This window comes from Canis lupus, chromosome 12 (assembly GCF_011100685.1).
Source record: "Canis lupus familiaris isolate Mischka breed German Shepherd chromosome 12, alternate assembly UU_Cfam_GSD_1.0, whole genome shotgun sequence".
NCBI lineage: Eukaryota > Metazoa > Chordata > Mammalia > Carnivora > Canidae > Canis > Canis lupus.
In genome coordinates, this window is record NC_049233.1 from 4601599 (window position 1) to 4626568 (window position 24970).

Sequence of the window (24970 nt, forward strand, 5' to 3'; positions counted from 1 at the left end):
CCAGTGATTTTTACAATATTCTTTAAAACAGATATTAACATATTTATTTGGATTGAAGAATGAAGTCAGACTTTTTCCTAACAGAAAGTAAGTCTAATTTGGCTGATTGGTTTGAAAGAAAAATGGCTTTGTTAATTCCAAAAATGGCAAGTGCTTTCCATACTGAAGTCAATCTGCACTTCGGTATTTTCACAAAAAGATCATAAAAACATGTAATGATAAAATAATTTTATAAAAAAAAAACTGTATTGGTAAAAGAGTATGAAAATTAGTCTTCAGGGATACCTGGGAGGCTCAGTTGGTTAAACATCTGCCTTCGGCTCTGGTCATAATCCTAGGGTCCTGGGATCAAGGCCCACATCGGGCTCTCTGCTCAGCAGACTGCCTGCTTCTATCTCTCCATCTGCTGCTCCCCTGCTTGTGCTCTTTCTCCCTCTCAAATAAATAAACAAAATCTTAAAAAAAGAAAATCAGTCTGATTAACAAGGTGCCTCTGAGTGAAACAAGGTAACAGGTAACTAAGAATAATTTTTATAAAACTGAAACTGAGACTCTAATGACTAGATAACAAATCCTTTTGCAAGTTTAGTAGTTTCCAATTCTTTCCTTTTAATAAGATTAAACGACTCTATCTGATAGTACTTGAGAATTGTATTTGGTAACAGGATGCTTTGTAATTGTTGGCATGTATTTTAGGAGTAGATCAAAACTTCAGGAATTTTGCTGTAACAAATCTCTTCCTTTCTCAATTACTACATGAACAAGCTTTCTCAATATTCAGGTCTATAAAAATAAAAACCAAAGAATGGATACTGTACCTTATCTCCTTTTACCATTAGGAATACCTAATACCATGAATACCTGAACCAATTGAGGAACACAGTATTTCTCATTAAGGGATGCATTTTCTTTCTTTCTTTCTTTCTTTCTTTCTTTCTTTCTTTCTTTCTTTCTTTCTTCTTTCTTTCTTTCTTTCTCTTCCTTCCTTCCTCCCTCCCTCCCTTTCTCTTTCTTTCTTTCTTTCTTTCTTTCTTTCTTTCTTTCTTTCTTTCTTTCTTTTCTTTCTTTCTTTCTTTCTTTCTTTCTTTCTTTCTTTCTTTCTTTCTTTCTTTCTTTCTTTCTATTATTCATTTAAGGAATCTCTATACCCAATGTGGGACTCAAACTCAAGACCCCAAGATCAAGAGTGCATGCTCTTCTGACTAAGCCAGCCAGGGACCCCAAGGGATGCATTTTCAATAAAAACTGTTCTTTCTAGGTTTCACATGTTATACCAATATGTAATTTATTTATGTTGTTTAATAAATTGTGTACCAGTAATAACTGTAATGACAATTCAATACAGAAGAAACTTTTTAACAATTAAAGCCTATGGTCACAGACAATAAACTTAAATTTACACTCATTCTTGTTGCAAAGAACTGTGATGTGATCAATAAAAGTCTTTAAAACATACAAATACACTAATTTGGACACAGTTATGTAGAGGAAGTGAATGGACTTAGGAGTTCAAGAAGAAAGGGAATCATATAAAGTCTCTACTAAAGTAGAGCTTGTTCATGTATTTTTAAATAGATAATGGTGGGCATCAAGTATTTAGGGTATTTGGAGTCTGCTGGATACAATTAAGAGTTACAGTATGGTTTTAGTTTAAAATGTTAAAATCTACAGTAACTCAGAAGTCATATCTTCTACAAGTTCTTAAATATGTGATGGAAAATTTAGATACCAACTTTTTTTTTTTTAATATTTTATTTATTTACTCATGAGAGATACAGAGAGAGAAAGGCAGAGACACAGGCAGAGGGAGAAGCAGGCTCCATGCAGGGAGCCCGATGTGGGACTCGATCCTGGGTCTCCAGGATCACTCCCTGGGCCGAAGGCAGGCGCTAAACTGCTGCGCCACCCAGGGATCCCCGATACCAACTTTTAAATGAACAAGAGGGTACACAATCATCTCAAATTATTCAATGGAGTCCATGAAAAACAAAAACAAAAAAAAAAAATCTTAAGACCACTAGCCTCTATGGGGGCTCAAAGGCAGAAGATAAGCTGTCTGGAATGACCTCCAGTCCTTCCCTCCAAAATATATTCCTCACCAGTTCTCCTAAGAACCTGAAATTACCCACTATCAGAATCTTATTACTACAAAGTCACACACTGATTTCCCAGTTTTTATTCACTGTGTAAATAGGAGAGGTCATGAGCCAATCAGATTGGCATCTGCACGGAATGTGAGAAAGGGCAAACGTATTTTTTATTATGGAAAAAGGTGCGGGGGGGGGGACACAACTAGGACAACCTGAGTTCCATTCCCTACTCTATTTCTCACCAAGAGTTTATGCTGTAGGACATGCTATGTATTCTCTCGGTAGGTATGTAAAATGACTTGTCAAACTTTGACCAAAAAGGAACAGAAGGGGGCACCACACTAGTCAGGCTGTTTATTTCTATACTGAGGGGTATATAAAGGCTCTGTTATTAACTGTAAGCAGGGGCCCTCAATTGTCACTCACTGCCCACTGAAACCAAGAATCCGATGAGAACTTGGGCCCCAGTCCCACCTCTGGAAAGGTTGTGTCAAAACAAGTAAGATAGGCAAGGGGTGATGCCTAAAATTGGAAAGCAAGCTTTCTGGTTAAGCTCTGCTGACAGGGGAGGAGAAAAAGATGCTGTCAGTGCCCTCAATGGCATCTTTAGTTACCATAGCCCCCAAATCCAGTACTTTATAAATGTTTCTCTTTAAAAAAAAATGTATTTATTTTTTTCATGAGAGACACAGAGAGAGGCAGAGACACAGGCTGAGGGAGAAGCAGGCTCCATGCAGGGAGCCAGACGTGGGACTCGACCCTGGGCCAAAGGCAGATGCTCAAGCACTGAGCCACCCAGATGCCCTGTGAATGTTTCGATTTCATCAGAATACTTCCTTTGAAAATTCTTTTTTTTTTTTCTTAAGTTAAATTTTTTGGGGTGAGGGGAGGGAGGATACAAGGGGGAAAAAAAGTTCAAGTCTAAAGGACAGAGAGGGAAAAGTTTCTCACCTCATTCCTCCAGGCACCCAGTTCCTCTCCTAAGAAGCAACCTTGACCAGTTCCTTGTCTAACTCCTCTCAGTTATTTCTAACGTTTTACCAAAAACCTCTCGCTCCCTTTTAATGTTCCCTTGGATTTCTGCAAATTCCCCCATCACAGCCCTTCCCTCCTGGAGGGGGGTTAGTAGCAAAAGGGCTTGGTTTGGTTCACCCCGAAGCAAGCCCCGTGGGGAGCAGCTGGTTTTAAGGCTGCGCGTGGGGCTGAGGGGGAATGAGAGTGAGAGAACCCACGAGGACCGTCAGGGCGCCCTCCCTGGAGAGGCACGTCCCTCGCGGCTCCTCGGTGCCGTCCCTTTCCAGAAGGGCCTAGTAATACCTGCAATTGCTTTCTTCAAGGGGGCTGGCTCGAAGATCGGAGGCAGTGCCTGCGGGCCGCGCACAGTAAAGCGCTTCGGGGCGGTTAGGTTCAGCAGAAGCCCGGGGGCTCCGAACCCCGAGAAGGTCCGCAGCCCCAGGGCGGGCTGTGAGACCCCCGGGAATGGCTTCCCTCACCACCTAATCCTCCGGTCCTCCCCGGCTCCTGAAGCGCCCTTCTCGCCCGCAGGCAGCCGACGAGACGGCGAGGAACCCTCGCGGCCTCCGCTCCTCACCGTTCCCGCCTCGGGCCTCAGGTGGACCGAGTCCCTCGGCGGGACAGGGGGCGGCTCCCCATTGCTATGGCGACGACCCGGCTCGCCAGCCGCGCCCAGGCCCCGACCGGGGCGTCGTGACGTCATCACGCCCTCCCCGGGCGCTCGGCCTCGCGGGCAGTGCGTCACCCGGCCGGGGGGCGGGGCGGGGCTCCGAGGGGCACGGTTCAGAGCCCGGCCGCACCGGCTCCAGGGGCCCGGGAACCTGGATAAGCAGGACGGCGGCCGCGGCGACGGGGGGTGCGGGGTGGAGCGTGCCCTGTATTTCCTATACGGGTTCCGGGGCCCGGTAGAGGCGCGCCGCGAGGAGAGGAAAGTGCGGCGGCCCTGGAACCTGGATATCGCGCGAGGCAAGCTGCGCGCGGGCGGGCGGGCTATGGCGCAGGCGGGTTGCGGGGCCGGCGCTGGTGGCGGGGCCCGGTGCATGGCGGTCTGTCGGCGGAGTCGCCCTCGGGGGCTGTCAGGTTGGTGGCTGCGGGAAGAGTGGGTCCACCGTGCCCAGGTGGGAGGCCGGGCGGGCGCAGGGCCCCGGGAAGGTCCCGAGCCCGGCGTGCCCACCCTCCTCCGGCCCTAGCCCAGCGTCCGGGCGGCTAGACGGCGACCCGACCCCTCCCCCACCCCGGGCCCCGGCCCCCGGCCCCCGGCCCCCAGCCCCCAGCCCCCATCCCTGCCCCTTCTTTCCGCCCTGGGACGCCCCCCCCATGACTTCTAAACCCCACCCAGGCTCCCAAACCCCACGCCCGCCTCCACCTCTGTGACCCTACACACCATCCACTGACCCTAAAACCTGCCCAGGCAATCTTCAGTTCTTATTCATTGACTCTGTCCATCCAGGAATTTCCCCAGCACTGCCCAGGGATCCACTAACCCAGAAACTCCCTCAGTTCTAAACCAATGACTCAAGACCCGAGACCCCCACACCCCTCCGAAGTGACCCCCCCCCCCAACCTTTTCAGTGACCCCATTGGTCCGGTAACTCCCACGGTCCTACCCCGTGTTGACCCACAAACTTGGTGACGCCCCTCAGACCTTTCTTGGTAACTCTTAAGCCGTACTCCAATAATTTCCCACCCAGTCGTCTTCTACAGAACCCTCAATATCTAATAACCCCTTCTTTTCCCCTGTAGCCTCATGATCTTCATTCCATGCTCCCCCTTCACCCTAAAATTACCCCCACCGACATCCCTCTCTGCACCCTCAGCCCCTCAATATCAATCAGCACATGACTTACAAGTGCCCGAGCACCGTGCTGATACTCAGGAAGATGTAGCGATGAGTATGAAGTAGTGGTAGTAGTAGTTGGAGGCATCAAAGAACTCTGGATTGAGTGTGTGATCCCACACTCAAGTTCCAGCTCTGACCCTGTTGTGCTTTGGAGACCTAGGACAGCTTCCTTTTCGCTGAGGCTCAGCTTCTCATCTGTTTTGTTGATAAGGTTGAGTAAAGTGATCTCAGAGTTTCCTTCCAGCTGTAAAATTCTGCAGTTCTCAGTCAAGATAATATTTGTTTGCAATCATTTTTGTACCCTCCCTAGAAATTTACTCTTGTAACCTCACTTAGGGCCCACTCGCTTCATGAACCTTATTCCCTCACTCTCATGACCCCGTACCCTACACTTTGAATAGTCCATTCCCATTTCCTTTGATCAGGCCCATCAGTTAACATGTTTGCAAAGCAGGGTAGCAGAGCACTTCAGCTAGGAGCATTGATGTGATGAGAGACCTTGGTTGTAGTCTGACTCTGGTTCTTCAGCTGTGGCACCTCAGGCATGGCATTTAGCCTGTCTGAATCCTCAGCCTCCACCTCTGCTAAGGGAAAATGATAATCTTGCCTGAGATGGTGCATGCAAAGCACTCGGCACCATGCCTGGCCCATGGAAACCCTTAGATATAAGCTGAGAAACTCTTATGGCTCTTACTCTGTCCTGGGTAACTAGGGATTCAACATTGAAGACAGGGCCCATACGTTACATTACTTCACCACCACCACTGAACTCGTGGAATCCCCATCTCATACTTCTGCTGTGGCCTCCTCTGATTCTTTACTTCATATCTCTTTAATTATGATTGGCCGAGCACCTGCTGTGTGCCATGCCTGTATGTATTAAATTAAATTTACCCTTCAACAAGGGTAAATCACCAAGAGTTGATTATTACTGTATCCACCACCATTTCACATTTCTGTTGGTTTGGTTTGGTTTTAAATAAATAACCCAAAACAGATGAGTAGCAGAGCGAGTATTTGAGCCCACATCTTCCAAACCCACTTGCTCCGCTGCCTCTCTTGCCCCCAGGACCGGCAGAGTTTTCCGGATCACCCAGAGCCCCTTGTTCCTTAGTTTCTAATGATTCTTAAGCCCAACATCAACCTATGTCATGACCCCCAAACTTTCTGTTACCCTTCACCCCATGGCTTAGTGACTTCCTCAACCCATGGTTCATGACTTTCTGCCCCACATTGCCTGAGACCCCTGCACCTTAATACTTTTCTTCGTCTTTTCTCCACATAGCCTGTCACAGTCCTTACTCCACAATCTCACTCGCCCTAAAGGGGCTACCATCTTCCTGGCACTTTTCCCCAAACTGACTCATCCTGCTAAGTCTCTTCCCCACCAGGAGTTCAAATACTCTAAAACCCTGAGGCCCAGTAATCTTTCCTCATAGGATTTCCTATTTTCAGTCACTTTTCAGTATTCTAGCTGCCTCCTTTCAACCATCCTCAGCCATGTCCTGTTACCCAGAGCCTTTAGCCCTTTTACCTAGTGACTTCCCCAGCTTCAGTGAAATGAGCCCCTTCCATCCTGACATGAACCTATCTTTCATAACCTCTACACCCTCCTATTCTAAGACCCCTCTTCACCTTCTGCACAGTATCCTGTAAGATCCTGCCTCCCATATCCCCAGATCTCATCTGGGCATCCTCCTCCTTGTCATCAGTGAGCTCCGTTTCAAACCAGAATTGTCTTCACCCTGTTTCCCCTCCCTGTATCCCTGCCACTTCTCACAGTACTCAGCATCCTTCCTCTTATTTTTTTTTCCCAGCCATCCTCACCACATCAATTTTGATAACATTGATTATCATGCAAACGTCCCTCTCATCCCAATTCTCCCTTTTCCCACTCTTCTGTGCATCTAACTCCAGGGCCACATGAATGACCCTGCCACTCTCAGCTCTCCTACATTCATACACCGCACTGTCCATCCAAACCTCATTGGCTTCTTTGGTTTGTCCAAAGAACTACACTCTTCTCTGGGAACTTCTCATCATAGATCACCAGATCACAGTCCTTTAGGTAACAAGGAGAGAGATCTTAGAAATCCAGAATTGATCTAGCATTGTCTCCTTGACACACTCCCACAATCCCATTTGATTTTTGAAGCTGCTTGGTGTATATGCCCTCAGGGTGGAATGTTTTGGGTGTTAGCTTCTGCCGGCATTGAATTAGCCCCATTGTTTTCCAAGTTCTGGGAGGACTTTCCAGTTCCCTCCCACCAGAACACTGGACAGTGAATAGCAAAATGTGACATTAAAGATCCACATCGCAAAGTCTGTTCTGTGGATCACTAAATTCCCAGGTCTCCTGTGATGTTCTTGTTGGCTGTATAGCAATAAATAACAGTAAACCTAGACTTAGGGAAAGAGTAAACCCTGGAGTCTACAAATTGACTTGTAAAAGAAGCTTTTGCCTTAGGCTTGCTTAATCTTTCTTAGGTCACAGAACTTCTGCCGCATATCTTAATGATTTGGGTATTCACCCACTCCCCAGCCCCACAGAGGCTGGGTTTTCTCTGTCTTCTATCATCTTGCTCTGATACCTTGTATTATGGGGTGGTCTGTAAATACTGACTGAATTGAATGGACTCCCTCAGAAATTCTGTATCAGGTGCAAACAAGTAAAAACAGGTCATGTCAGTGTTCATTTTGTAGACCCAGAATCCCTCCCCCCAAATCCCTGCAGACGAATAATGGGCAAGTCCCTTGATTTAAACAGACTGGAATTTAGACACTTCCTTTTTCAGTCTGTCAAGTGGGGGAATGGGCATAGTATTTGTTTTGACTATATATCTGGTAAGACTAGAGAGATTGGTTGCCATTCTTGCAATACAGTGGTAACAAGGCCAGGGTCTGTTATATACAGACCAGTTCTCAAGAAAACAGCCAGGTGAAATACTTACTGGGGTTTGCAAAGACAACCAGGGAATAGGAGAAACCAAATTGGCAAAATGTTGGCAATTGTTGAAGTTGGATAATAGGTTCATGAGACACGTTACACTCTTCTTTCTAGTTTTGTGTATGTTTGAAATCCATAATAGAAGTTAAAAAAAAAAAAAAAAAGACAGCTAGATGAACAAGTGCAAACTTAGCACTGTTCCTTGGAAAACACCTCAACACAAATGTTACTGAGTCAGTACTATTATCTAGGTTAGGTAGTATATTTAGGTAGTTAGGTAGTATATTTAGTCTAACCTATCCCTGACCTCTTCTGTTTGTGAGTAGCAGGATGCTAAATAACAAAAATTAGCACCCTGCAGAATTGTGTACCAGTGGCCCGGATATTGTAACATGCTGGCAATAAGCACCTATTGCCCTGAACCTGAGAAGGTAAGGAGTGGGGGTAGGTGAAGGAGAGACCAGAGCTCAACTAGGATCTTCTCCTTCTGGCATAAGGCCTTCGGGTACTGGGATATCTTAACGATATGGATGCTCGTTCATTCATTCCATTCATTCTTTCTCATTGCCAAATGTTTGCTGACTATCTGCTAGAGGCCAGGTAATTTGCTAGACATATAATAATAAGTAAAGTCTATGTTGAGGAAATTAAGCAGAGAAGAGAGTACCAGGAGTCAGAGTTTTAAATTTTAAATAGGGTGGGTAAGGAAGTTCTCACTGAAAAGGCAACATTTGAGCAAAAACTTGTAGGAAGTTAAGGAGTGAGTCAAGCATACATCTGGGGGAAATGTATTCCAGTCAAAAGGAATAGCAAGTGCAAAGGCCTCAGAGCAGGAGTATGCCTTCTATATTCTATATTTGAGGAACACAAAGACACTAGCCAGTATGGCTTCAGTAGAATAAAACAGGAAAAACAGAGCAGAAGATGGGGCAGGTGGGAGAGAATTGGTGGCAGGTCATGTTAGCATTTTGTTGTGCATTAAGAGAGAGGAGCCATTAGAGGGTTCTAACCAGTTAAGTGACATGATCTGACATTCAGGACCATCTGGCTGCTTTGTTCAGAATAACCTGTAGAAGGCGAGAGTGGAAGGAGGGAAACTGGTTAGGAGGCTAATATAAGAGTCCAGGCAGGGGATCCCTGGGTGGCGCAGAGGTTTAGTGCCTGCCTTTGGCCCAGGGCATGATCCTGGAGACCCGGGATCGAATCCCACGTCGGGCTCCCTGTGCATGGAGCCTGCTTCTCCCTCTGCCTATGTCTCTGCCTTTCTCTCTCTCTCTGTGTGTGACTATCATAAATAAATTAAAAAAAAAAAAAAAAAAAAAGAGTCCAGGCAAGGGAACTTGATGCCTTGGACCTAAAGTTAAAGCAGTGGAAGAGTGAAAAGTGGTTGGATATTTTGAAAGAGGAGCCAACAAGATTTGCCAATGGATTAGAAAAGAGAAATTGACGATAGCTCCCTAATTTTTGGCCTGAGCACCCAAAGGATGGAGTTATAATTTACTGAAATAGGGGAGCCAAGAGGAGGGGGCAAGATGTGAGAAGGGGTAGATAAGGAATTCACTTGTGAATGTGTCAAGTTTCAGGTGTTTGGGGACTCGAGATGTTGCATAAGCAGCTGGATAGACAAGTCTGTTAGACATGCGTAAATTTCTGCTCTCCTGAGAACTGAAAGAACACTATTTCCTGAGCAAGAGACAAGGCAGTACAGTGGAAGAACACTGGCATTTCAGGTGTGAGGCCTGGCTCTGCCACCAGCTAGTTGGTGATCCTTTGGAACTCTTCCCACAGCTCTGGCCTCCAGAACTTCATCTGCAAAATGACTGCATTAGACTAGAAATGAGCGCTCTTCTCAGCCCACACTCATTGTGAGAGTCAGTGAATTAGGGCTCAGAGTAAACAAGATAACATCTGTGTATTTGAGAGCATTTTGAAAACTGCTGAGCCCTACACCAGGTAGCAGTGTTGGTCATAAGATTCCTTCCTTCATTCCTCCTTAAAGTAATATCCAGTGAGTGCTCGACACAGGATACAGTGGTGGAGAAGATGCATCCATGCCCCCGGGTAACACTACAGACTAGTTTGTCTGGTGCAACTTCGCTGCTAAATGTGGAGGAAACAGGCCAGAGGCTGGTGGTCTGGTGTGACATTAGCCGGGGAAAGCCTGTGCTTTTGCAGGCTTTAAGCCTATGGCCTTAAGCTACGGACAAAACCGCAGACACCTCTTGATCTGGCAGCTCTCTGTCAAGGTAGAGAAACGTGTGTCAAGTGAGGGTCTCACAGATCCTAACCTGGGTCTGGGAAAAAAGTGAACATGGATGTCAGAGATGAGGCAAGATGATATTCCAAGTGAGGGAAAGTGGTCATTGTTCCTGGGGTGGTAGGACTCTGTTTCTTTGTTCCTTCATTCTTACACTCAACATATACTCCTCTGCTAGGATCTTCTCTTTAGGAGCTCATGGGTTTTTGTTTTGTTAACTATTTTATTTATTTGGGAGAGAGTGGCGCACAGGGAGAGCACAAGCTGGGGGAAGAGGAAGAAATAGACTCACCGCTGAGTGGAGAGCCCAACACGGAGCTCGATCCTAGGATCTGGACCTGGGCGGAAGGCAAACACTTAACCAACTGAGCCACCCAGACGCCCCAGAGCTCATTGTTCTATAGTAGTTTCAAATCCTGCCTCAGGAGTTTCAATTAGATCTAATTCACAGTAAGTGGAGTTGACTTAGGATTCAAATTTGAGCTAAAGAGCTTGATTAGCTATGTGATCTAATAATATTATTCATTTGGAATCTGTGGCCGCATTCTTCGTTAGGTGCTAATTACGCCAAAGTGCATGCTCTCCAGAAACTAAGTTATAAGCAGTGTAACAGAAAGTAGGAGTGTGTTATTTTCCCCCCAGAAGAGTCAGATTTAGGGAAGACACATACTGTGGCAGAGTAATTCCTTTGCTGCATCTAGAAGCAGTGGCTGTGCCTTGTTTATCCTTGTGTCATTCAGATGTCAATGTTTATATTATAAGGAGAGTCTCTGACCAACTAAATAAGAGTACAAGATATAGTCCATCTCCATTGACAGGTCACCCACAAAATTTGTTTAGAGTGGATATGTAATCATCTTTCTTTAATGGAATGGGGAAGTTTTGTCCTGGTGAATGAAACAAAACCACTGAGATAAAATCCAAGTGCAGCTGAAGCCATTGTCTTTATCCTATGGCCTTAAGCTACGGACAAAACCTCAGACACCTCTTGGCTCTGGCAGCTCTCTGTCAAGGTAAAGAAACGTGTGTCAACCTGAGGGTCTCACAGATCCTAAATGGTTGTCTCTGTTTTGCTGCTGCAGGGCCTATTTAAGCTCCTCACTTATAGCTCAGAATCAGAAAGATGTGGGCTGTTGGATGTGATGTACAAAGCCTAAAGCCTCACAGCACATTAGAATGTCACCAGCTGGAAGTCAGAGCACTTCTTCTGGTACCTCTGGATTAACATTCGCCCTGAACTTGCCCTCAGGATATGGTTCATCTCTGAGAAGCCCAGATAGAACTTGCTAGCTTGGTACTTTTTCTCACTGTATTTGTTGGAAGCCCCTGCTGCTGTGGGATAGTTGATAAAGCATGACTCCCATGCACTTATGGTAAGAACCAAGGAAATGAGGGCTCTGTGAAATTGTAGAACTGGCCTGAATCTTAGATGTGGAGGATATATCTGAAATCAGAGTTCTCTTTGAGGATATCATCCTCTCAACCTAGGAAGGAAGTACTGTCTGAGGCCACAGAAACAATGAGGGAGAAAACCCGTACCTAGCCACCACTTCAGCGGAACCCGCCCTTATGACCTGGCGAGGGCCATGTATGCTAGAGCCAGCATGTCCTCAGGTCCTGTGCAAATTTGCAGTTGCCTCATGTTCAGCTTGATCACTTTTCCATATGATCCATGAATTGTGAAGCTATGTTTTCAGGCTTGGTTTTCCTGCAAATCTATAACCTGGAATCTATGCTGTCAGTACTGAACTGAGCTATGCCTCATGAATGGAGAATCATAAATATTCCTATAGCCAACCAAAAGTGCAAGGCATGCTTTCAGACTGTTTTTTATTCCTTCATTTGTACTTGTTTATTTTACATAGATAATCCATTCATGAGACCTAAGCTCAGTGAAAAGTCAACCTTGTATTGCTCTTCCCCCACTCAGTTACCCTTCTACAGGTGACCCTAGTTAGTAATTTCTTGACTGTCTTTCCTCAGATTTTTGGATACCAGTGATGTCATACAGAAGGCACTGTTTTATACCTTCCCATTTTTTTAAATTGAATATGTTTTGGTGATCTTTGCATGTCAATATGTAAACACCTTCCTCATTTACCTATGTCTGCATAGTATAAAAGTTCCATATTGAAAAAAATTGTTTTTAAAAATTAAAAATAAATTTAAAGTTCCATATTGAGAGACATTTATACTGCTTCTAATGTTTTCGCTATTACTACATATAGGGGTGCCATAACTAACCTGTGTCATTGTCCAGACATGCGTGTCTTCCTGCAGACCAGACATGAAATTGCTGGGTCAGATGGTACATACATTTGTACTTTTGATCAATACTGCCAAATTGTCCTACGTAGAGCTCATACCAATGTATACTCCCCACCGGCAGTAGAAGAGTCTGTGTGTTTCCCCCACAGCCTCATAGACATTGCTCTGAGTTAAAACTATACAGATCAACATAGGATATTGAGCAACGGGGCCCCACCTTGACACACTATTCTGCAGGACACACAAAACACAGCACAGCCCCACTTTGAGGAATACCACACTTAAAAACGTAGCCACCAGACTCTGGTGGTTAGAAGAAAGGAAAATCTTAGAGGAAGAAACTTCCTACCTCAGTTCTTAGACTGGCATGAATTAAAGGAGAAATAGATGTCTTTTTTTTTTTTTTTTTTAAGATTTTATTTATTCATGAGAAACACACAGAGAGAGGCAGAGACACAGGCAGAGGAAGAAGCAGGCCCCACATAGGGAGCCCAACGTGGGACTTGATCCTGGCACTCCAGGATCACACCCTGGACTGAAGGCAGGAGCTCAACTGCTGAGCCACCCAGGTGTCCCTAGACATCTTTTTCTGCAGGACTTGGGAGGGCTGTGGGGGAAATAAAGGGAGATCCTGTGAGGGAGGAGCTTGCAACCAAGCAAATGTGTTTAGTGTTCACTGGAGAAGTACCTCTCAGCTCCATGCTGGTTTCTTATCATTTCAGCAACTTTATCTTTTTTAAAGGTTATACCCCTTTTAGTGCAACTGTTCATTTCTTTTTGGCCTCTTTGGTTCTCACCTCACTTGAAGTTAAGGTGTCTGCAAGTTGAAACTGGATGAGTGTTCAACCTTATGTCCTGTTTCACTTAGTGTTCATTTGTTAACTTTCCTCCATTAATTCAGATGGTCCTCATGGTTCTTGTCCAAAAAGCTTAAACAAGCATCCTGTGCAGTAGCGTTTTTTTCTGTGCATTCTTTTTTGCGGAATGAATTATGAAGATGAGGTTCTTAGATCTGAGATCCTGAACCTTCCCCGGTGGGGTTAAGCATTGATGGTTTGTCCTCTGAAGAGCCTGGAGCAGTCTCTAGTGCCATCTGCAAGCCCATTTGTGCCTGCCTCCTGACCTTGCCGACATGGATGGACAATTTATTTCTTAGAGCATTTTAGGTTTATAGAGAAATTGAATATAAATGCAGAGAGTTCTGGGGGTGCCTGGGTGGCTCAGGTCATGATCCCAGGGTCCTGGGATTGAGCTCTGCATTGGGCTTCCTGCTCAGTGGGGAGTCAGCTTCTCCTTCAACTGCTGCCCCTCCCCACACTTTGCTCTTGCACGCACCTGTGCGTTCTCTCTCTCTCTCTCTCTCTCTCTCTCTCTCTCTCTCTCGTAAATAAATGAAATCTTTTAAAGAATGCAGAGGGACGCCTGGGTGGCTCAGCAGTTGAGCATCTGCCTTTGGATCAAGGTGTGATCCCGGTGTCCGGGATCGAGTCCCACATCAGGCTTCTTGTGGGCAGTCTGCTTCTCCCTCTGCCTATGTCTCTGCTTCTCTGTGTGTGTCTCTCTGATGAATAAATAAATAAAATTTTAAAAAATTTAAAAATGCAGAGAGTTGGGATCCCTGGGTGGCTCAGCAGTTAAGCGTCTGCCTTGGGCTCAGGGCGTGATCCTAGAGTCCTGGGATCAAACCCCACATCGGGCTCCCTGCATGGAGCCTGCTTTTCCCTCTGCCTGTGTCTCTGCCCCTCTCTCTCTCTCTCTCTCTCTCTCTCTCATGAATAAATAAAATCTTAAAAAAAATAAAGTCCAAATTAAAAAAAAATGCAGAGTTCCCATTCACCCCCTTCCCCACTCCAGTTCTGTTTTCCCTATTAGTAGCATCTTGCATTGGTGTATATTTGCTATAATTGGTGAATTAATATTGATGCATTATTATTAACCAAAGTTCATAGTTTACATTATGGTTCACTCTTTGTGCTGTATATTCTACAGGTTTTGACAAATACATAATGTCAGGTGTCCATTGACCATTACAGAACCATTTCACTGCCCTAAAAATGCTCTAGGCTCCATCTATGCATCCCTCCTCTCTTCCCACCCCCTCCCCCACCACACCCTTGGCAACCGCTGATTTTATTAGTGTCTCTAAAGTTTTCCCTTTTCAGAAGCTGTATAGTTGAAACCATACTGTATGTAGCCTTTTCAGATTGGCTTCTTTCACTTAGTAAAATGCATGTAAATTTCCTCCATGTCTTTTCTGTGTCTTAATAGTTCATTTCTTTTTATCACTGAATAATATTCCATTGTCTGGGTGTACCACAGTTTGTTTATTGGAGGACACCTTAGTTGCTTCGAGCTTTTGGCAATTATGAATAAAGCTGCTGTAAATATCCACGTGCAGTTTTTCTGTTGACATGAGTTTTCAACCCATTTAGGAGTAGGAACGCTGAATCATTTAGTAAGACTTTAATTTTGTAAGAAACTGCCAAACTGTCTTCCAGAGTACCATGTTGCATCCCCACCAACAATGAATGAAAGTTCCTGTTCCTCCACATCCTTGTCAGCATTGAGTGTTATTGCTGTTTGGATTTGGGCTATTGTGATTGGTGTGTAGTGGTATCTCATTGGCTGTAGGATGTTAATACTTTTACTTTGATTTATGGTAATGGAATAAGAATTATACCACTGTGATTGTTCGTTCTTGTACTTCAGTTACTAATGAGAGTGAGCCTTTTTTGCATTATTTATTTACTACTAGCATTTTCCTTGCATGAATTCATATTGTTATGTGTCCAGTGAGAATTTGATATTGTTCTTGGAAATTTAAATATGTATGTGTCTACGTGTGGTTTTTTTTCCACACCATTTTTTTTATTGTGGTAAAATACACATAACTGTCTTCACCATTTTTAAGTGTATATTTAAATTGCATGTGTTTTTAATATCATGTCTTATATTTTCTTTAGTATTTCCCTTAATACTGATTTTTTTAAACCTGACTCTTCTTCTGACTTGATTTTCTTTTGCGTCAAAAGTGAAAAGTATCTTCTCTTCCTAGTTGAGATTTGACTATTGTTCCAAACTGATAGAATAAATTTAACCTTTTAGTCCCAGGGTGATGTTTTTAAATAACATGATGATCCTAAATAACTATGATGATCCAGTCCCTCCTGATGGCTGATGGCATGTTTCATTTTCAAATAACCCTTCCCAAGCCAGCAGTGACCCCAAGCTGAATTCCAGAAACAAAGTCAGATATAACTTGATAAAATCTGTATAAATGTGCATATTGTTATAAAACACACCCTTCCAAAATGACTTTATTCTGGACTTTTCTTTCCATGGACTAAATGTGGATTTGAAACAGCCATGATTCCATGTTGGGTGTTAAGGTGTTAAAGTTCACCTTAAATTTCAACTGAAAATTAGGTTTTTAAGTTACCTGTTTTAGTTTAAATGAATTCTGTTCTGCAGTAAAGGAGTCTGCATTTTCATTGCCCTTTTGGAATTAAAAATAATCCAGTTTGCCTAATTACTCTCTCTTCTGTGACTAATTCAAATCTATAAAATTGTAGTAGCCAAATAGGAACCATACTAAAAAGTGATTTGAGCTTTTAAAATCAGTGTGCATTTTGCAAAGAGATGTTTAGCTGATGTTTTAAATGTGTGTGTGCAAGTTTCTGTTATTAATTTCCTGTTTTCTCTTTAGTGTTTGGAAACCCACAGAACCAAGCCTGTTCCACTAGGGTTTTTGTGTGTGCATTGAAGTCATTTTCTATAATAACAAATACTGAATCATTTTAATACAGCTCTTGCAAATCTGGTTCTCATTTGTTTGCCCGTGACTCGCTCAGCCTCTGTCTCTCCCAACTTAATACAATTCTGTCCCCTCTGAGTTTTATTTCTAAATGAGGAATTTTCTGAGTGAAAGTCAAGTCTTGTGTACCCCCCTCCCCCGCAAAGTTAAACATTCTTCTCTTTCCAAGCAGATGTTTTGTTTTGTTTGGGGGTGGGGGGTTGTTTGTCTTTTGGCTGCTGAATACAGTTATCCTCTGGTCTGGCTGAAACAGAGCACAGAAAGCCTTGTTCCAAATGTCCAAGGAGTCTGGGTTTGCCAGAAAATGATGGAAGAGTGAACAGGTGCCTGTAGTCAAGGCGAAGCCTAGCTTGGGTATGGGTCAGATTAGACATGAACCTTGCCAAAGTAGAGAGACACAAATTTATGGCTGCCATTTAGTTTCTTGTCTTTCATTGTCTGTCTTTCTGCTTTGAGGAGACAATTGAAGCACTTCTTGTTTCATAGAAAGACCTAAGACCCGAAGTACCCAAAAAGCTTTTCTAAATGTTCTGTCTCCCTGATAAATTATAATTTAGGTTTTTACATTAGGAAACATTTATATATTATGAAGCCATAGGGCTCTTTTCTGCATCAGAGCCAACAATAGCTTAAGTTCATTTTAAAAAGCAACAAACAAGCTGGCTGCAAGCTCTGGAAGAGTCTGGAGTATGCCCTATTCTTCCCTACCCATGGTCATGGCTCTTATTCCTCCCCTCCCCTCCCCTCCCCTCCCACAACCCCCAGTCTGTCTCTCTCTTGTACCCGGCTTAGGTCACTGGGGAGCTGACAAACCTTATACCCTACAAGGAGAAAATAGAGTAGCTGCCCCTGCACCCCCTCCATCCTTTCTCAGAAGGCCACGGGAGTTATGAATCTGAAATGTCAAGTGCAGGCAGGAAATGTGAAGTCACAGCCATCCTGAGGCAGTGACAAGCCTCTCTTTGGCTCTGCCAGTATCACCATTATTAGTTTAGTACCAGCACAGAACGACTCAGAGTAAAGCATCCTTTCACAGAGGAAAGGAAGAAAAGTGGCAATTAGATACTTGTACATGCCTGGCAGCCACAAGACACTTCCGCACCCGAGGTCAGGCTCTGCTGGAAGGCAGCAGCAGAGATCGGGAAATGTTGGAGAGCCAGAGTGGACTATCTTAAATGTTTATATTACGGGCTTAAGGACAAAAATTGAATAGTTAGCCTGGACATGAGAACATGTAAAGGAGTGGAGATTTGTTTTCTTTAAGTCTAAGAAGCGTTATTTTGGAAAATGTTCCTCTTTCCATTGTGCTCAAGTCCTGGAGGACTGGGCTTAAGTTATCGTGGGTGAGATAAAAGTTAAACAATCAATAGTCAAGTGTTTTGAGTGCTGACACTGTGTCACAGTGGATTAGCATAAGGAAGAAATGCACCAGATATTGAAAGGTATGGACCTGGACCAGCTAGCCTGGCTTTGAATCCTTGCTTCACATTGACTAGCTGTGGGACCTTGGGATAATTACTCTGCCTCTAAGCCTCAGTCACCTCATCCATAAAGTGGGGATAATGTACCTATTTCTTCATAGGGTTATTTTTAAGATTAAAAGAGCTAATATAGGTAAAGTGCTTTGAACAATGGCTTGCACTCTTAAGGGCTGTATATATGATAAATATAATTAGCATGAGCAGTGCAAAGGATTTTAGGGTCATCTGGGGCAGCACTTCATTTTACAGATTGGGAGGCAGACACAGAAGATAGACTTGAGATCAGAAGCCATTTCTTTTAAGATTTTATTTACTTATGAGAGACACAGAGACACAGGAAGAGGGAGAAGCAGGCTCCTTGCAGGGAGCGTGATGCAGGACTTGATCCCAGGACTCCAGGATCACGCCCTGGGCCAAAGGCAGGCGCTAAACCACTGAGCCACCCAGGATTCCCGGAAGCCATTTCTGCAGACTTCTAATCCAGGGCTGTTTCCACTATTTGGCTACAGTTTAGAAATACCCATTGCTTCAAAAGCACTTCCCTTGGGTTCCTCTTCCATCTCATCCTCCTCAGAGCCAGTTTTTCTAGGGTACTTCTGTGTGCCAGCACTGTACCAAATGCTGACATATGTGACCTTACTTAATCCTTACAGCAACCTGTGGAGAGGGTGCTATTTGGGGGGAGCGGGTTAAGGATTTCTTTCTTTCATTCATTCATCCATCCATCCATCCATCCATCCATCCATCTGAAATAGAGGGCAAGTGAGAGAGAGGGAGAAGCAGGCTCTCCACTAAGCAGAGAGTCTGATGCGGGGCTTGATCCCAGGACCCTGGAATCATGGCCGGAGCTGAAATCAGACGCCAACCAACAAGCCACCCAGGTGCCCCAAAGGTGCTATTATTATCCCCCCCCCCCTTTTTTTTTACAAGTGGCACCTGAAGCTCAGAGAGGTTCAATTACTTGCCCAAGGGCACACAGCTTCAAAGAGGGAAAGCATGAGTTAAAGCCCAGGCTTTCTGACTCTAGAACCTGTGTTCTCAACCAAGCCACAGATTTTCCTTAGAAAGTCCCAACAGAGTACAGATGTACTAAGTTAAACCAGCTATTGCTGCAGCAGCCACAGGAGCCAGCCATAAAGATTTGAGGCCATTTTGTAATGGCTTTGGTTTCAGACTGAGGTCTCATGTGTGTCCTTATTCTGACTATGTTGTTAACAAAAACAGATCACCAAAAGAATTTCTCTCCCTGCTTAAAGTCAAGGGTCAGGGAGTAGACCAAAAGAGGCCAGGACCAGAGCTTGTGGTTATCAGGGCTCTGGACAATGTTGGGGTCACTGCCAGGATCTTAGTAGAATAGATAAGATGGGTCATGGGATCCCTGGGTGGCTCAGCGGTTGAGCGTCTGCCTTTGACTCAGGGCATGATTCCGGAGCCCTGCATCGGCTTCCCTTCATGGAGTCTGCTTCTCCCTCTGCCTGTGTCTCTGCCTCTCTCTGTGTTTCTCATGAATAAATGAATAAAATCTTTAAAAAAAAAAAAAAAAGATGGGTCAGATGTCAGTTCCCATCTAAACCAGTGGTTCTTTACCTTTAATCGCTGTAAGACACTCGTGACAATCTTAAACTCCCTTCTGTTCGGAAAAATGCATAAGCTTGCACACCAAGTAGTGTTTTCAGGTGGCTTCAGCTAAAACTCCCCAGCTAAAAACCTCTGTACTAGGCCACATAATAAAGTATTTAAGAGCATACTCTGGAGCCGGATGGCCTGGATTCAAATCCTTCTCTTCCCCTTAGCTGTGCAACCTTGAGCCAATTTACTTAGTGTCTCAGGCTTCAATTCCTTCAAGTATAAAATGAGGATAATAACAGTATTCAATTATAGGATCATTGTGAGGATTGAGTTACTATGTATAAAATGCGTACACATGATTAGCTTTACAGCACTGTTCACTATTAATGCTGGTAGTATCTTAGCCCATTCGGTAAATGTTTATGGACAGAATGAATGAATAATTCTGGTGGGAATGCCAAGTCTAAAGTAGAACATCCCAACCAGTGTGTCACAAGTGGGCTATAGTCCTGTAAAGATATTGACCTGCTCAGCCCCAGCTGGTTGCTCCTAGCTTCAAGCAGCAGCATCCACTGTGTACACACATCCTTCTCTCTGGGTGCCCTGACATGAAAACAGTTTGTGCAGCACTGATTGAGAAGATCAGTTGGCAGTTAGTGAGTACCAAGTAGGCAGTCCAGATCCCAAGTCCTGGGGAAGTCTGTGGTTGGGTGGCAGTGAGAATCTTAACTGCTAAACCTAGAGCAAGGGTTCACAAGTATGGGATGTGGCTCAAGCAGGCTGAACGCCAATGCAAGGGAAGTCCTGCCAGCAGGATGCTTCAGTACCTCCCTCCTTGCATGCAAGGACCCGATGATTCACTCCACGGGGATTTGTGGAGAGCCCACAGTGAACCAGAAACCAGGCTGGAGCCCAAAGTCTTGTGTGGATAACAGATATTAAAGAGGCAGTGATAAGTATTCTAGGAAGTAGGTGAGTCTAGGCTTGTGTGTTAGGAAGAGATAGTGCCAAATAGCCCCCAGCCATGCCTGCAAAGTGGTGTGCAAGGTGGCATCCAAGGGCCATAGGAAGCTTTTGAAGAGTTTTGGTCAAGGAAGTAGTGGATTTAGGTTTGTACTTTTTAATTTTTTTTCGAAGATTTTATTTGAGAGAGAGAGACCAAGCACAAGGAGGGGCAGAGGGAAAGGGAGAACCAAACTCCCTGCTGAATAGGGAACTTTGAGGCAGGGCTTGATCTCAGGACCCTATGATTCTGACCTAAGCAGAAGGCAGACAATTAACCTGCTAAGCCACTCAGGCACCCCTGTTCTTTTTAAAGTCATTCTGACACAATATTACAAAATGACTAGGAAACAGGCAAGAGTTTATTTGACATACATTAGGAGGCTCTTCTTACAGTAGTCAAGATGTGACTTGACAAGATGATACTCACCTGAAATAGGTACATAGACTTTTTGTTTGTTTGAAGATTTTGTTTTTTTGACAGAGCACAAGCAGGGGAAGCTGCAGGAGGAGAGGGAGAAGCAGGCTTCCTGCTTCCCCACTGAGCAGAGAGCCCGATATGGGGCTTGATCCCAGGACCCTAGGATCATGACCTGAGCCAAAGGCAGGCACTTAACTGACTGAGCCACTCAGATGCCCCCATTTAAGTTTTTATTGTTTTTAATTGAGGTAAAATTGACATACAACATTATATTTAAATTTTTTTATTTTTATTTTTTTTAAGATTTTATTTATTTATTCATGGGGGGCGGGCAGAGACAAAGGCAGAGGGAGAAGCAGGCTCCATGCAGGGAGCCTGACGTGGGACTTGAACCCAGGACTCCAGGATCAGGCCCTGGGCTGAAGGCAGGCGCTAAACCGCTGAGCCACCCAGGCGTCCCTATATTTAAATTTTAGATATATGACATAATGACAATATCTGTATGCATTGCAAAACAATCACCACAATTAGTTTAATACTATCACCATACATAATTATAGATTTTTTCTTATGTTGAGAACCTTTAAGATTTATTCTCTTAGCAACTACCAAATAATGTAATTCGTTATTATTAACTTTAATCACCATGCTGCATATTATATCCCCGTGACTTATTTTATAACAGCAAGTTTGTACCTTTTGACTCTTGATCCATCTTGCCTACCCCTAATCTCTACCTCTGGCAGCCACCAATCTGTTCTCTGTATTTGTGGGCTTGGGTGTTTTTTGTTTTTTGTTTTTATATTCCATTCATGAGTAAGATCATAGGGTATTTGTCTTCAACTTATTTCACTTAGCATAATACCGTCTAGGTCCATCCATTTTGGCACAGATGGCAAGATTTCCTTCTTTATGCCTAAATAATATCTTATTATATATATTATATATTATATATATGCACTACAGTTTCTTTATTCATTCATCCATCCATGGACACTTAAGTTGTTTCCATGTCTTGGCTATTGTAAATAATGCCGAATGCATGTATGCAAGTATTTTTATTTTCTTCGGACAAATACCCGGAAGTGGAACTGCTGGATCATAAGCTAGTCTTATTTTTAACTTTTGAGGAACCTCTATACTGTTTTCCAATTTACACCAATTTCCATTCCCACCAACAGTGCACAAGGGTCCCCTTTTCTCCACATCTTCCCAAGCCCTTGTTATTTTGCATCTTTTTGAAATAGCCATTCTAACAGGTGATACCTCATTGTGGCTTTGATTTGCATTTCTCTGGTGACTAGGGATCCTGAGCATTTTTTTGTGTACTTGTTGGCCATTTGGATGTCATCACGGGGAGACTGCCAATTCAAATCCTCTACCTGGTTTTTTAATTGGATTGTTTGGGGTTTTTTGCTATTAAGTTGTATGAGTTCTTCATATCTTTTGCATATTAACTCCTTATCAGATATATGATTTGTAGATATTTTCTCCCTTTCTGTAGCTAGCTTGCCTTTTCATTTTGTTGGTGGTTTCCTTTACCATGCAGGAACTCTGTAGTTTGATGTAGTCCCACTTGCTTATTTTCACTTTTGTTTCCTTGGCTTTTGGTGTCAAATCCAAAAGAAGTATAACCAAGACCATGTCAGGGAGCTTACCACCTATGTTTTCTTCTAGGAGTTTTAAGGTTTTTGGTCTTACATTCAAGCCTTTAATCCATTTTGAGTTAATTTTTGCCTATGGTGTCAGATAGTGGTGTTATCTCGACTTTTGAAGGAAAAGGAGGAATCAAGGGTGACTCCATCGATTCTGGGTGGCTGGAGATGCCAGCCCAGAGATGGGGGATACTAGAAGAAAAACAGTTCTGGGGAGTACATTGTGAGTTTTTTGGGGGACTCGTTCTGTTTGTGATACCTGTGGGGTGTTCACTGATGGTAGTCAACAAGGCCAGTGGATGGGTAGATCCAAGCATAGGAAAGCTGTCAGAATGTGCAGAGATGTGATATGTGCACCCCAGAACTGGCGGCAGTGGGGCTGGCAGCCTGCCTCGAACAGGGCTTCCTCCTAAAGAAAATGAGTTTAAAAATGGATTTTGATCAATGAATCTAACTTTATAACCAGTTTGGCTCGCATGATTCTGTTGTACACTCAACTTGTAGAATTCTTAAATAGGTATGTTTTGACCTTCTTCATAAAAGCTAACATATTTCTATACTTTGAAGAATTCATCTCTTTTTCTTCTCAGCTGGCCTCATTCACTCTTTCCTCATATGTCCTTGTAGCAAGAGGAAGCTGTGCAACTCATAATGTGACACTGTCCATTTTCTCAGACTTGTGACCCAGAAGGAAATCTCTGACCTCAGCTGTGGCTCTTGGTGCTGGCCAGAAGCCAACTTCATGTCTGAGTGTATGGGTAGCGGTTTGCCATGGAGAGCTTGGGGCTGCAAACGGTGACCCTCAGTGATGGGACAACAGCCTACGTCCAGCAAGCTGTCAAGGGTAAGTATTCCCAGGCACCCCAGAATCCCACCCTGTGCCCCAACCTCTGGAGAGGAGTGTCCCCTTCTAAGAGTCTCACCACCACTATGCCCTCCCACTTGCATACCACAGCTTGCTCTGCATGAGAATTTCTTGAGATCGTTGACAAACCCTTTAAGAGAAAATGCCATTCAAGGCAAGCCTGCCTAGAAAATCAGACTAGCCGAGCCATAGGAACCAAGACCTCTGAAAGGCAGAATTCCTTACATGGGGCAAGTGGTTCATAAATGTTTCTGGAAATGAATGAACACCGTGCTGGCTATATGACTTCCTGCTCTCCAGATAACTCCCTGTCCAGTTTCTTTCTTTTTTTTTTTTTAATTTTAATTTTTTTTTTTTTTTTTTTTTTATGATAGTCACACAGAGAGAGAGAGAGGCAGAGACACAGACAGAGGGAGAAGCAGGCTCCATGCACTGGGAGCCCGACGTGGGATTCGATCCCGGGTCTCCAGGATCGCGCCCTGGGCCAAAGGCAGGCACCAAACCACTGCGCCACCCAGGGATCCCCCTGTCCAGTTTCTCAGTGCTTTCTAGAAACTCTCAAACAGGTTAAGCCATATACAGACACCCCAGCATAGGTCTCATGCCCTAGGCCCCACTAAGTTTGCCAGGAATAAACATTGAATTGCCAACAAAGAGTGAATAATTTTGTAGTACAAGTATGTCCCAAATACACCCTGGGATAGATAATGTATAAACATGGGATTAAATACTAAAAATAGTAAAATAATACTTCAGTACTAAGTACTGAAAAAGAATTTGCTGTTGATCTGAAATTTGAATTCACCTGATATTCATTTCTCAAGAAACTTAAAAAAAAAGAGAGAAAAGAAACTTAAAATCAGGGTGAGCGTGGAGTGTCACTAAAGGGGCAGAGCCTTCAGGCCAGGGACACTCACTGTTGTGACAGCCTCTTTCCTTACCAGCATTCTCAGGAGGGCCAGATAGCCTGCCTGCCCTCCCCGAACAGCACTGGGCAAACATCACCACGTTCCTGCTCTTTTATGTTGCCTTTTCTAGACTCTGTGAGCACCACCATCTGCGTGAATGCACGGTCATTGCAACATTGCTCGCCTTCATTTCAACACACTGTGGAAGTGTATTTCAGTTCCCAAGTGTACAGATAAATTGTTTGTTGATTTTATTTTAAATTGTCTGCTTCCTGATGACGACAAAGAGGCCCCTTAATCTCATCAGTAAGCTTGTTCTGTATGACAGTGTTAGGGGGTGGTTGCCTTCTGGAGAGGTTTTTTGTCAAGAGCTATCTATGATATGTGGGTCTGGTTGGCTTTGTTTTCTTGAGTGAGGAACTTCTCTGGGATACTTTTGAAGCCTGAAACCCTCAGTTTGCAGACTTCCCGTCACAGATCTTGCCCCTCAGCAGAATGAGACGGAAGAACTTAGGGAGTATGGAAATGACTGTGTCTGCTCCACAGACCCAGTTACTTCCCATGCCTCAGGCTTCTGCCATGAATTAGTGGTCAAGTGAATGAATAAAAAGCAAATGGTGGGATCCCTGGGTGGCTCAGTTTAGCACCTGCCTTGGGTTCAGGACGTGATCCTAGAGTTCCAGGGTCGAGTCCCACATCAGGCTCCCTGCATGGAGCCTGCTTCTCCCTCTGCCTATGTCTCTGCGTCTCTCTCTCTCTGTGTCTCTCATGAATAAAATAAAATTAAATTAAATTAAAACAAAACAAAACAAAATAAAATAAAATAAAATAGCAAATGG

General features: G+C 44.0%; 1 protein-coding gene across 4 annotated transcripts in view; it reads left to right on the forward strand.

Moving 5' to 3' along the window:
- The first annotated feature begins 3869 nt into the window (after nt 1-3869).
- ZNF76 (zinc finger protein 76) overlaps nt 3870-24970 on the forward strand; it is a 35116-nt gene continuing 14015 nt past the window's right edge. For 2 of the 4 annotated variants that reach the window (XR_005367602.1, XM_038553824.1), the window contains exon 1: nt 23063-23202. Coding sequence is in view for 2 of the 4 variants with exons in the window: in XM_038553825.1 (XP_038409753.1) it covers nt 23130-23202 (73 nt within the window). In the remaining 2 variants the exon portion in view is untranslated. Of the gene's footprint in view, nt 4185-23033; nt 23203-24970 lie in introns of those variants that run through there. The other 2 variants (XM_038553825.1, XM_038553826.1) reach the window with 2 other exon arrangements.